This window comes from Tyto alba, unplaced genomic scaffold, assembly GCF_018691265.1.
Source record: "Tyto alba isolate M040663 unplaced genomic scaffold, T.alba_DEE_v4.0 Super-Scaffold_14, whole genome shotgun sequence".
In the NCBI taxonomy this organism is placed as follows: Eukaryota; Metazoa; Chordata; class Aves; order Strigiformes; family Tytonidae; genus Tyto; species Tyto alba.
The window spans coordinates 8,679,845-8,693,435 of NW_024881276.1; the positions used below are offsets into that span (position 1 = coordinate 8,679,845).

A 13,591-nucleotide genomic window follows, 5' to 3' on the forward strand; every position below is an offset into this window, starting at 1 on the left:
TAATTTATTTGAATTCTTCTTCTTGAGTGTAACATCTGTCTTTTTGCGTTTTGTATTTTTATTTCAAAACATCTGTCACATTTTTTTAACATAATTTTAAATTCTGATCCTTCTCCCATAAATTTTACAATCCCTCTGTTTGATATCACCGAGAGATTCATAAATGCTTTTACTATTCCACCATCCAAGCTGTTAAAATTGTGTCAGAGCAGGCACGTGACAGACTGCTAGCAGACCCACCTTGGTTTCTTCATCCTTTTGAGCGAGCTCCAAATCTTGAGGCAGAGGTGCAATATTAATTAGTCCTTTCAGGACTGATAAGTATTAATTTGGTTTGGTGATTTTTCTACCCAATTGGTCATTCACTTTGTAGTAACAGCTTCTTTGACATGCTTTCTTAGTTGCTTGATGCAGCGTCAGACATCTTAAGAGTCAGCATACATTTTTTCCAATATCAATGACAGGAAAACAGCTTTGCCTTCTACCTCTAAAACCAAACCCAGCATGTCTTAAACATTTGCCAACTCTGACGCAAAAGTGTGAGTATTCGATACATGTTTCTCATACTGCATCAGAGCAAGTAGATAATCAGAAGACATCTCTTTTATATATAAAGGAAAAGGCATCTCTGTTTGTATCTTCCAATATACTGACGTAAAATGGTGCTCTCAGTAACATGTTGTGTCCCAATATGGTCATTTTGTTAGTCTCTAAAACTTTTCTCCGTTGTCTTTTATATACCTATTTAAACAGAGCCCCAGGGAACGTTTATCTTGGAAAAACAACACAATGATTTTTTAATTATTAATATTTTCTAATTAACTGTATCTTTACCTCCTTAAATTTGAATGCAGCTTCTGTATACGTTTCTTATTGCCTTTACAATTAGAATCATTACATCCAGCTATTTTTTTGGTGAGAGATGAAAACAATTTTTTACATTACTTCTTCCAGTGATATAAATGAAGACATTCTTACCATGTGGTCCATTAGCATGTAAATGAACTGGTTGTAGAGATAGCCAGATAAAGCCAAAAGCAGTAATTAAAGACCAGCTAATATAAAATCATTGCTAGATCCAGGTAGTGACTTGATTAAAAAACAAAATAAAGCAAAACATAGATTTGCTCACAGCTGTTTTTCATTTAGTTCAACACCACTCAGAATTTTCTTACATGATGGAGTAGGGCTACTTGAAAGCTGGGAATACTTTTAGTGGGAAGTCCCCATTAAACCTGTTTTCACCTGAATCTTGGAGACGTAAGGATGGCTTGGAAAGTGGAAAAATTCTTTTATGGCCTATTTGACTACCTTATGATATAGATAGGCAGAAAAAAATAATTGTTTTACATTACTACTTCTGCACACCCCCCCCACCCCCCCCACCCCCTTTGGAAGATGCCTCATGGGACCAGAGAACAAAAGAGTATCTCAGAATATAGTTCTCGCAAAAGAAAACAGATTAAAGTAATATTGATAAAGTAATATTAATTTAAGCAAATGTAGAACTCAGATATGTAATTGAGAGGGGTTTTTAAATAAAATATTAAGAGCTGTCAGCTGTAATAATCATATCTACATCAGTCATGGAAATTTTATTTTTCAACTTTAAAAAATTGAGTATCTACTCTGATTCTTCCTGTTAGTAAGCAAGAGGTAAGAAATTCAGTATCTTAAACATCGTAACACAACAGAACATAACTGTCTCTTTATAAGAGACACTATTAGTATTTGATAAAGTGGGTTTGTTACATTATAAGTAAAATACTCTTTAATTGAGAAGGTGTCTATCCTGCAGTGTATATTTATCTTATTGTGGTCAATGCTATTTGTTGTTTACAGGGCATTGCTCAGATAAACCTGACTGATGCAGAGAGTTCTGCTGAGATGCAGCTTCACTGGTATACTGTTCAGATCTTCACTGGTTCAGACCCCCAGAAAGCAAAGAACAAAAACCAGTGCGAAGAAAGTATTCCCCGGTCTGCTGGAAATGTAACTACAGTTAAAACAGTATGGGTCTAAAAAAGTGATTCGTTTACTTCAGTTGGCCTGCTGGGTGGTTGATTGTCATCCTATCTTGGGTGCAGTTTGTTGATACCTTAGTTTAGCTCTTGGGTGCAGAAGTTGATACCTTAATTTAGCTCTTGTGACGAGCTGGGTTTTAAAAAGAGTAATTAAAAGCTAAATTGTGTCTGCACAGGTGCTTGAGATAGTACTCTGTTTTATGTTTGTGTGTACGCTTCAAGTCCAACTAACTATAACGCATTAAAAATTTCTGCCACTGCACCTCAGAAGGTTGTCAAGAAATGTTGTGCAGTTTTCATCCTTGGAGATTTTTCAGCCCTTGACTGGGCCCTGGACAACCTGTGGCTCTGAAGCTGTCCCTGCTTTGGGCAGGACATCAGACCAGGTGGCCTCCAGAGGTCTTTTCTGATCTAGCTTGCTGGGTGGTGTTCTACAGTGAGATAAAGTCTGCCTGGTTTCTGTGAGAAGTTGCATTCATGGAATACTATGTACTTTTTGATCATTGAGATTTAGGACAGATTTTTTTTTTTTTTTTAAGGAACATACAATGGCCAAGTTTTTATTTTGTTTTCTCTGAATAATATATATTAAACACATTGGCTTGTTCCAACGGTTTTATTTGAAGTCTTGTTTACCTTTCAGGATGCAGTGACAGCCCTGTTAGCTAGGACCACCGCCCAGCTGGAAGCAGTTGAGAGAGAGTTGGCAGAAGAGAGAGTGAAACTGGAGTACACAGAAGAGGAAATCCTGGAGATGGAAAGAAAGGAAGATCAGGCAGAGGCAATATCAGAAAGGTAAAAATAGTAGTTTAAGTACATTATCAAACAGCTGAGTGATATTTACACTATGGGTATATTCTGAAATACAGCAGGAGAAACAGCAGGTCCTAATTCTGAGATCTGCTCCCTGTTAGTGTAACAAGTATAAAATTCTGTTGTTATGTGCAGGCATGCAAACAGGAGAAAACCTTATTTGAATAGGTGGCTGAGTTTAGAGGACTTGGAATTTGGGGAGTGGGAAAACATATCAAACAGAAACTTTGCTGGGAAGGCAACTGTAATGGGTTTGCAACAAGACTGTACTAAAACAAAAATTTTATGGTGACATGGGAAAATGTCAAAGAAAGATACGCATTACAATTCTTATGGAGTGAACATGCAACACAGCTATTACTATTTCAGGGTTTATTACAATGCTATTTCATCATTAATAATACTCCTAGTTTGTTACATGAGTTGCATTGTTCTTTTTGTATTGCTTTCTTAGTATTGTTATAAAAACCAGAACGTATGCTTTAAGAAAATTAGGGAGGGTGATTTTTTTTTTTTTTAAGCATGAAATGTATTTGCTTGTCTGCATCTGCAGAAATGCAAGCGGGATATGTTCTCTCTTTGAAAATTTTGTATTTTTATTGGAGAAATAATACTCTAAAATGATAAACCAACCTGGATAATGAAATATATAAACATGACACATAATTGCATGGGGTTTTTTAATACCTACAAAATTCTTGTGATGTTCTGACTTTAGGAGTTGGCAAGCAGAATCTGTTGACAGTGGATGCAGTAATTGCACCCAGACTAGTCCTCCTTATCCAGAGCCATTTTGCGGGGATTCGTTAGCTGGACACATGTTTGCAACTCAAGCAGGCCAGTACAGTTCTGGAAAAATGCAGCCTCCGCCACTGAAGGTAATGAGAGAAGACACTGCAGTACAGAAACTGCTACGCTGCCTGGTGCACACAGAATGTGTTACTGCTGCTCCTTGAGTTTGAGTCTGAATTGATCAGGAGAGAAAAGAACTGGAAATTATATCAGCAGCCCTGTATGAGCATTCCCTTCATGACAGTGGTGTGCCTTTTGACTTGTTAAAAATTCTTTATTTAGGGCTGGGGTTTTTTGTTTGCATCCTACTTACTTCTGGACAGAATTAGATTTTTATATCAAAAGGCAAGCTATTTTTACTGTTGCCTTTATCTAATCTGTTAATACGCACTTGTATCAATGTCTATGTTGACCTGAAATTGTAACAGAAAAAATCATGATCGAATTCCAGTGCTCTTAGAAATAAGAATTTTTTAATGAATTGCAAAGAAGGAGGCTTAATGTTTTAAGACTTGCATTGCTGTTTCAGTGTTACAAGAAATACAGCTGAAATTTTCAGAACAATTGTGCTGATACCAGTGAATTTAGAATCTTTTGTATAATCCTGAATAAGCGGAAATCAGCACACTTCCACTGAAGTGGAAGAACATAAGCTGTTTGTGTTGCCTTTAGGGAAGCTCATACCTCCTATTGAGGAGTGAGTTATCTTCAAGTTTGGAAGCTTTGCTAGAGTGGCATATGTTTTCTGCATTTCTGAATATTTTAGTGTTCTTGTATCATTTTTTCATCAGTCTTTTAATTCTTTTTTGTTGAGTAACTTCTCTTTGCTTGACTTCCTCCAGTTTTAAGGTGGTTGCTTGCTTCAGAGTCACCTTGCTTATTGAAAGGTGACTCAGTTTTCTTCTGCTGAGGCTGGAGATCAGGTGGTAACTCGGTTAATGCCCAGTTGCCAATGCTGAATGCAGTCCTTGTGCTCTGCAGCTATGATTCACGTTATAACTGCATCTCATAATTGTTACTGCTCCAGCAAAGGCTTCTGAAAAGTAATCTTATAATTTTGAATGACCTAATTCTAAAACTTTTTAAGAAATGAGGTGATTTATCCTCTGTTCTCAGTGCTCATTAAAACTTAAACCTAGCTAGCAGGGCAAATTGTTTACTTACGATATTGTTGAAATGTCTGATTGTTTTCAGTGAGAGAGAGAAAATAAGGAAAAAATAAAAGATTTTCCTTCATTGAAATTTTAGGTGGATAAGGAAACTAACACTGAGGATCTGTTTCCTGAAGAAGTTGCTATTCTTCCAAAAGAGAGAACTAGCCGCAGGCCACGGGGTTCTGCCTTTGTTCGCAGTAGCACTATTGTTCGTTCCCAGACCTTCTCGCCTGGAGCACGGAGTCAATATGTTTGCAGAGTGAGTAAGGTTTAAAAAGAAGGGGGAGGGGCCCCCACACAAGTATTTTGGATAATTTCTTCTTAAGGCTTTATTACATTTATAAGAAACATATGCTACTTCTTAATACTAATGAATAATCTTTCATCGAATTTAAACATTGCACTGGGGAAGAGGTCCCCTGGCTCTTTTAAGAGTTTAACCCTCAATTTATTTAATTTAAAACTGAAGAATCTATGACAAATTAGATATTAAGCTCTTTTCCCTGGCAACCTTGGATGTTAGGCTAGTGTGGCTGATTTTAGAGATATATTGCTGTCTAATGAGGTGTATAAACAGCTAGCTTAGAAGCCACGTTTAACTTTCAGGTACCTAAAAGTTTGGGAAAGGGGACTGAATGCATAATCTTAGGGTTATTGCATAAATATTCTTAAGACTTTGGTTTCTGTCATGAGTATCAGTCATAGGATGCCTGTTACAGTGGGACCTAAGATGCCTGGGTGCACTGGTGCAAGTAGTTGAGGATCGGCACAACAATTTTCAAGCTCACCATAGCCAATTGCTCTGTTGAATGGCAAAAGGCTTATAAGCAGTTGGCTCACAGTATTGCAGATCAATATACAGGCATTGATTTTGCAATATTGGTGTAATGCATGTAGCTTTAATGGTACTCTTTCATAATCTATTGAGAGCTGGAATTTGAAAATGCAGTAATGCTTTTTAACTTTTATGCTCTTACCTAAACTGAGGATCTTCTGGTATTTGTGCTCTCATTTATGTTGCACATAGTGCACCTGTGGACCCCTTCAAATTCTTCAGTTTGATTTCTGGATTCCATATCTGTTTGTGATACAGGGAATGTGAACCCTCATACACTGGAACAAAGACAGTGCAAAAAGTTAACAGTTCTTAAACACCCTCACTTATTCTGCATTTACTTAAAATCAGAGGGTAAAAAGAAGTGGGAAATGGTATTGTTTGTGCCCATGACAGTAAATGCTTTAGGAAGAAATATTATCGCCTTTAACTCCCCTTCCTCCCATTTTTAGGGTACATTGTCTTGGATATTTAAAATAACGCTTGATGAAACTTAGCTGTAAAATATTGATGGTTTTGAAGTTTCTTGATTTATTCTAACTATGCAGTATGAGCACTATTTTATATATATATATACATATATATGTACACACACACACACACATTTTTATAAATAACTAAAGTTGAAAAAAATCAGTTGCTTAAAGCATGGCAGTTTCAGTGCATTTTTATACATAAATGTCAAAAGCAATTTGTATTTTCCGTATCTTTTCTAATCAGCTGTATCGCAGTGACAGTGACAGTTCAACTCTGCCAAGGAAATCCCCTTTTGTCCGGAATACATTGGAGAGGCGTACTCTGCGGTATAAGCAGGTATACCTAGGGAACTGCTTTTTACTTTTCACTAAGTTGCTAGAGCACTGGTACTTCTATAGCAAAGCTTTAGGTGTCTACAAGCACAGTCTGAAGTTTTTAGGAAATGTATATGGCTTCGTAAGGTAACTAGGGGAGGGGTGTGTGGTTTCGGTTTGGTTTGGGTTTTTTAAGCTAAAAGATAGACATGGAGAAGTGAAATGTAGTTGTGAACAATTATTGAGGAGGAAAAAAAAGGTGTGGCAGACAAAAATGAGTTTAACAAGGACCGAATTTATATTGATTTAGATGTAAACTTTGTTGAATCTTTAAAATCTAGTTTATGATTCAGGGCGCAGCCCCAGAGAAGTGTATGTGAATGGGACAAACACCCTGCTCCCCTCACATGCAGCCTAAGAAACCGTAGTATCTGAGGCCCGAGTATTTAGGAATGGATAGGTTAAGCTCTCCTTTTGTCCCTGTGCCACCCTGCACGCTGCAGAACAAGTGGGCAGAAAAGGGCAGGTAACACGTTAATGCCTTGTATACAAATTGCATACAGTTCAGCTTGGTCAGCAGAAGTTAATTTCTTGCTGGTGTAGGCGAGTAGACATGCCGCTCGTTTTTATTCAGAATATCCCTTAAAACCAGAACTGAATAAAGCACTTGAAGGGGAATCTTGCTCAGTACAGTATTTTCTGACGTGACTCCGTTATGAGTTTTTCATATTGTATCCCTTTTATTATCATCATAACATGAAAGTTGAGTCCATAAACTTGAATTAGTTAAATATTTATAAGCCAAAGGAAGACTGTAAAAGGAGGTAGTAGAAAGCATATAATTGAAAAAGTTTATGTATGGTACAGAAAACCCCTACAGCTAGTTAGCCTTTCACCATGGGATATTAAATAATCTCTCCAATCTTTTGTGTCAAGAAAGACTTTGTGTGTGAAGTACAGAAAATGTATGCTTTATGTAGCTAAGGATAGACCAGTATACCATGCTGAGAGTAATATATTGTGCATTTATTTGAATCCTAATAACTCAGCAGTCCTGCAGATCATCTTTGGCTGAGCTTATGGCAAGGACATCCTTGGACCTGGAGCTGGATCTCCAGGCATCCAGAACTAGACAGAGACAGCTGAACGAGGAGATATGTGTTTTAAGAGAGTTGAGACAGCGTCTGGAAGATGCCCAGCTCAGAGGGCAGACGGATCTACCCCACTGGGTCCTTCGGGATGAGCGATTCCGAAACTTGTTGAAGGAAGCAGAAAGGCAGGTATGGTGACATGAGATGAACGCTCCACATGTTTAGAAACTTTTGGTTTCAAAATTTCTTGACTGTGACAAGATGGCCAAAGAGCTTTTTTTTTACAGAACTTCAAACATTGAATGTTGCTTCTATATTCTTAAAGTTAGCACAGTAAAAATTATTGCATTGATTATTACCAAACTCTGTATTTATTCGAGGACAGTTACTGCAGAATGGCACTGTATGCCAATAGCACTTTTTCTTTTGCCTTGGGGCTTTTTTGTTTTGGTTTGGATTTTTTTTGTTAAAGATATTTAGTATTGAAACTTTAATAATTTTCTTCTGATCTTTGAAAGAAATTTTGCTGATTTGATATTTCATTTTTGATAGTTTATTTGGAAAGTTCCCTCAGCATGTGATTTTTTTTTTGTGTGATTTTTTTTTTTTTTTTCCTTTTCTTGGAGAAGGAATTTATAGGCAAAAAGTGGCAAGAACTGCACAACAGACAGCACTGTCATTGGATTATCAGAGACAAAGAGTGAGCCTAAATTTATTTTGAGGTCTTTTTTGACAGATCAGTGTGCAATAAATTTCATTAATTTAATACATGTCTGTCTGAAGAGCATTAAGGAATGAAACAACACTGCCAGTCTTTTGAATTTATAGTTCTTTAGATGATCAGCTATTTCAGGCGATGTACTTGGTGAGGGGGAAAAACTCCATTATTTTAACCTGAGTGTTCTTGTGTTTTATTTATTCACGTGACTATTTTAAGCATTATATTCTTGTTTTCAGACCAGACAGACCAAATTTGAACATCACCAAGAGCAAGCAGCTGAAAAGATGCTAAAGAAAGCATCAAAAGAGATATACCAGTTGCGTGGGCAAAATCAGAAGGAGCCTATTCAGGTGCAGACTTTTAGGTAAGTGGTAACGTGTGCTGAAATAGCATAGCAACAGTCCGTTAGAGAGGTTCAAGCTCTCTGAAGCGTTTAACTTAAATTCTGTGTGTCTTCTAAATAGCCAGTAATTCTTAACTGTATATTGATTTGGACACGTGAGTTTCCTTTGAATTACTTGTAGTGCAGAGAGCTAAAGCTAAGGTAAAATTGCAGTGTTACAATTCTAAAATACATGAAATTAAAAAAAAAAAAATAAATAAAAACAGTTTTCAAGAGCAAACATGGCTAAGGTGAATCTTCCAGCTTAGCCTAGTCACTGTTAAGTTCAAATCATTTGTCAATTCTTCAATGCAAGCCTGTGGGCACAGTTTGTTTAATGTAATACATAGTCATTATTAATAACACTCTCTCTCTAAAAATTGCTGAATAATATCCCAGCTTTTTTCTAAAGAAGCCTTTTCTTTGTTTTTTTACCTATTTCATCTGTGTTCACATGGTATATGTCCTCTCTTAGCCTTCTTTTTTTTCTGACCACTTATTTTGGGTACAAGTGGCATTGCTGAACAGTGTGCATTTCACAGGAAGACTTTATTACTTCAGCATTCAAATGTCTATAATTTTTATTGAGAGTAGAAGTAAGAAAATGTTAGTGCAGTGATGTGGAGGATAGCTCAGCCACAATGTGGCATTATACTGTTTTATCCCGTGTTTAGATTTTTAGAACTTTTTTGCAGGGAATGCTTAAGTGGAATAAAAATGCTGTCTGTCCTTTAATGTAGTTTTTTTGCTTGAATTATATTGGAAAGGTCTTTCTCAGAAAGATGGGGAGGAAGTAAGAGGAATAGAAATTTTAGGGTAGTTTTTGCATCTTATGCTTATGGTAATGAGGGGTGTTTATGCTTTGTCTGCTGAGATATAAGAAGATATGGGGAACTGAATAAAATGAGATGTAGAAAATGAAGCAAAAGCTGTCTTCCTTGTTTAAATTCTTGCCCTTTTTATGCACACATCCATTTCTTATGACACTTACAGCATGTACTGTTTGCTCAGTAAAGAAGCGAAAAGATAATTCTGCTGTCTTTTTTTTCCTTTTTTTTTGGTAGACATTATTGCAAAATGTACAAGGGTGAACTTTGCATTGCAGAAAGGCTTATGCAGGGCTTGTCTTGTGAAACCTTTTCACAGTCAGCTATGAGTGAATTGTATAAAACTTCACCTGAGTTTTCAAAAATAGTAATTGTGCTCAGTGGAATGTTGCCAGAAGTATACAGCGAGGTTTAATAGTTTTTGTAAGTTTCTTGTACTCAAATAAACCATTAGTTCAGTATGTAAATAACAAATACTGACTAATAACCAGAGGAAAGAAACCATGTTCTTGGGGAAAAAAACCCACAACTGTAGGCATGTATTTGATTGATTTCCTTTTCATCTTGTTTTGATCACAGAGAGAAGATAGCTTTTTTTACAAGACCAAGGATTAACATACCTCCTCTGCCAGCTGATGATGTATGACATGTTGCATTGTAAACATGAAGTATTTATCGCTTTTATTTTAATGAAGTTATTAGATTAGCCAAGTTTCTTTAAAAAAAAATGTGCAAAAGCTAATATACACGTTTTGTAAAAAATAAAAAAAGTAAAAAAAGTAAAAGTAAACAAAAACATATATATAAATATATATACATATATATTTTATAATAGCGACTGCAACAAGGCTTGGTTTTTCCTTGTTGTGAAACTGACATCTCTGAAGACAACTTATTTTATAAAAGATCGACTATCCTGTTAAGAGCGTGTACAGTTTTTATGCTGTTTTATTTGACTTAAAGGCTGGAAGACAGAAACAAAGTGAGTTCAGGCAAATTCACTGTAGTGTAATTTATTTATAGTGCCTTTTTTCCTTGAAGGAAAATACCTACTTTAAGATGTATTTTAAGACTGAAATTTTGTTCTTCAGTATTTGTCATACAGTAGAATGGAACTATTGAGCTGGTTTTGTTTCTGATACCTGAAATGAAAATACTATGTTCTAAAATTGTCACTTTTTTCAGCTTTATTATCTGTAGCTTATTATGTACATTGTATCTTTTAGCACTGTCTGTGTTATAGCAAAATATTATCACCTGCAATGAGTTTAACACTGAATAGAAGTGATGTTAAACGTTGCAGAATCCATTTGCATGTTCTTACTGTGCACTAATAGATTGTTTTCATTTCAGTTGTGTCTAAAGTATCTTTATATTCTTAACTAGATTCTCAGTTTAAACGGAGGAAGGAAAAGGGTGACAGGTCTTTGTTTTGCTGTTCAATGAAAAGCAAGTAAAAGAGCGATGTGAGCTAGCTGTGTGGAAAGACTGCTAAAGGAATATTACGGTAATTTCTACCGTTTTAAAGATTCTGATCTGATTCAGGAAAGTACGTATGTGCTGATTTCGGAAAGCAGCTGAATTAAGGGTGCTTAAACACATGTTCATCTTAAAGGATGTGTTTTGAGGTTACTGCATGCAAGTTCTGTTGAACAGTGACACTTTCCAGGAGGAAGGTGTATAATTCTGGAAGGTACAGCTCACTTGATTGCTAGTTGGACCAGCTAAAATCCAGTAAGAAATAATTTTACCTGTGACCGTTTGTTTTAATGAAAGACTGTCACCCTGAATTCCCGAGAATGCCAGTTTTGTCTCCTTGCATCCTGCAAGTATGTAAAAATACTTCTTTACTAAGCTACTATAATAGAGTTTCTCATATTTTTCTAATGATACATTACCTACAAAGAGAGGTGCCCAAAACAAGACTGACTTTGCAAATTGCTGGAATCTCCTAGAAGGAAGATCATGCTGTCTCTTAAGTAAAGTAAAGGTCAGATTGGTTCCAGATTTTTATACATCAGGAAGTCAAAAAAACCACAACCAAAACCTAAACAGATTTACCAGAACCAATCAGAGTATTTTCGAATATTCTGTAAGTAAGTGTTCTTTGTGAGTTTCAAGAGCATATACTCTGTTACCTTGTCAAAGATCAGGAAAACCTGAAAGTGAAACTGAATTACTTGTCCAAGCTGAGGCAAAAAGTATTGGGAAAAAAGACTGTAAACCTAAACCATTAATTATTGAGACTGATTAACACAGACATTTAATTTTAAGGTAGTGTACCCTGTTTTCTAGTCTGGCCTATAATCATTACAGGCATCAAGTGATTAGATCAAGTAGCAATATATGTGAAATTAAAGTATATTTAGCATTTATCATGCTAACCATCCTGAATTCTGTTTTTGCCAGCAAGCTTTGGTGGGTATATATCGGGTTCCTTGGGCACAACTAGACATATTCAGAAACTATACAGATAAAAACCGAATCATGTAAGAAATTTGTAGTGTTTGGCTAAAAGCCCTGGGCCCAGCAAGCTTTTCAGCGCTCATCGCTTGAAAAGACCAGCTAGTCAGAATTTCACATCTCGTTTTCAGTGGAGCCCTCACGCAGTAGCGCTGTTTAAACGTGACCGTGCAGTAACACCAGCCGTGCCTGCTGGGGGCTTGGAACACACACCACCGTGTTCCCGCCAGGGTGGGCACGTGCTGGAAGTGGTTGCCCAGAGAGGTGCAGCCCCTGTCCACGGAGGGGTTGGGGGCTTGACCGGACATAGCCCGGAGCATCCTGATTGCTTTGAGCAGGGCTCGGGGCAGGGACCTCCCTCCCACCCTAAATCGTGCCGTGACCGTATAGCGGAGGGGCGGCAGCTGGTGGCCTCTCTGTCAGGGCGTTCAGCTGGTGGTTTTAAACAGTGACTGCTGCGAGATGGCATCAGCGCGTCTTGTAGGGTCTGTGATTCTGACTGCTGCAATGAGCTCTGTCTTGGTGTGGTAATGAGTTATCCTATTCAGTATTCATCTCTCTTGTTTTTGTCACAGTTCTGTATGATTGTGTCATTTTTGTATTATTTGAAAGTATTTCTTCTACAAAATAAAACAATTTGCCATAAACAGCAATAGAGTTTTGTTGTATGTTGAAGCATAAGACAGTTTTCGAATGGTTCATGTTTGCCACGTTCAGGGTGCTTTCATAAAGAAATCTTGCGTTTTGAGAAACCGTCATTTAGGTGAATGTAATGGCTTTTCAAATAAAAGAAAGAGAGGAAATCTGTGAAATCAGAGATCCTAGAGAGGTTATACTGAAGACCTGAAGTGGATGCAGAGTGTGAGGAGTGACGGGTATGCTCTCCCACATGCTTGTCATTCACGACAAGCTGACAGCTGTAGCAGAGGCTCGTAGTTGAATATTCCTGGAATTCATGGGTAGCGCCACTTACAACACGTTGAACTGACTGTTCTTCCCAGCAGAAATTTGTACATTGTAGATTTGTATTGGAAGTAAGTTGACGTTGTTCGTTCTGTAACATCTTACTTATGATTAAGTCCAAGGTGGGAGCCACTCAGAAGAATACTGGTTAACTTTTTTAGGCTGAACTTTACTGCTGTTTCACAAAGGAAACACGAAACCTGCATCATTGCAGAAAGGACATTTCTCAGGGTTTCTCTGCAACCTGAAGCTGCAGGAGTGCGGGCAGAATCATAGCCCTGACATACGACTCCTGTCTCTGTCCAGTATTTGCGAGGCGTTAAGGGTATGACAGAGTTTAGGTTATTTTTAAACAGTCTGCCAGAAATAGTCATTCAGAATAGCAACCGTCTCTGTCTCACTACCATCAGGATCAACAACAAATGCTATAATGGGTATGTCCATATAGGTTTTCTGTTGTAAGGATGAATTTTTATATGTATTTCTTGCTGCAGTTCTTGTAAGCGCTTTGCAAGACTTAAAGGTAAGTGCTGTACAAAAAGAGCAATTTTTTTTTTTTTTTTTTTAAGAATTAGATGAACTGTGTGTTTTGTTTTCCGCGGATGTAAAACTGGTGTTTGAATTTTTAGGGAAGAGGGCACTTTACAGCTTGTTTTGACTCCGGTCTCCTTTTTAACTATAGTCATACATCTTTGAGAGGAGGAAAAATGTATTTACAGAGAGACTTGAGAAACT

At 37.0% G+C, this 13,591-nt stretch overlaps 1 protein-coding gene across 4 annotated transcripts in view; it reads left to right on the top strand.

Moving 5' to 3' along the window:
• WWC3 (WWC family member 3) overlaps positions 1-12,540 on the top strand; it is a 103,482-nt gene extending 90,942 nt beyond the window's left edge. For 2 of the 4 annotated variants that reach the window (XM_042788893.1, XM_042788896.1), the window contains exons 16-23: positions 1,843-2,010; positions 2,668-2,819; positions 3,556-3,715; positions 4,878-5,042; positions 6,339-6,431; positions 7,459-7,689; positions 8,458-8,585; positions 10,010-12,540. In XM_042788893.1, the coding sequence (XP_042644827.1) occupies positions 1,843-2,010; positions 2,668-2,819; positions 3,556-3,715; positions 4,878-5,042; positions 6,339-6,431; positions 7,459-7,689; positions 8,458-8,585; positions 10,010-10,076 (1,164 nt within the window). In that variant the 3' untranslated portion in view covers positions 10,077-12,540. The remainder of the gene's footprint in view (positions 1-1,842; positions 2,011-2,667; positions 2,820-3,555; positions 3,716-4,877; positions 5,043-6,338; positions 6,432-7,458; positions 7,690-8,457; positions 8,586-10,009) is intronic. The other 2 variants (XM_042788894.1, XM_042788895.1) reach the window with 2 other exon arrangements.
• The last annotated feature ends 1,051 nt before the right edge of the window (positions 12,541-13,591 follow it).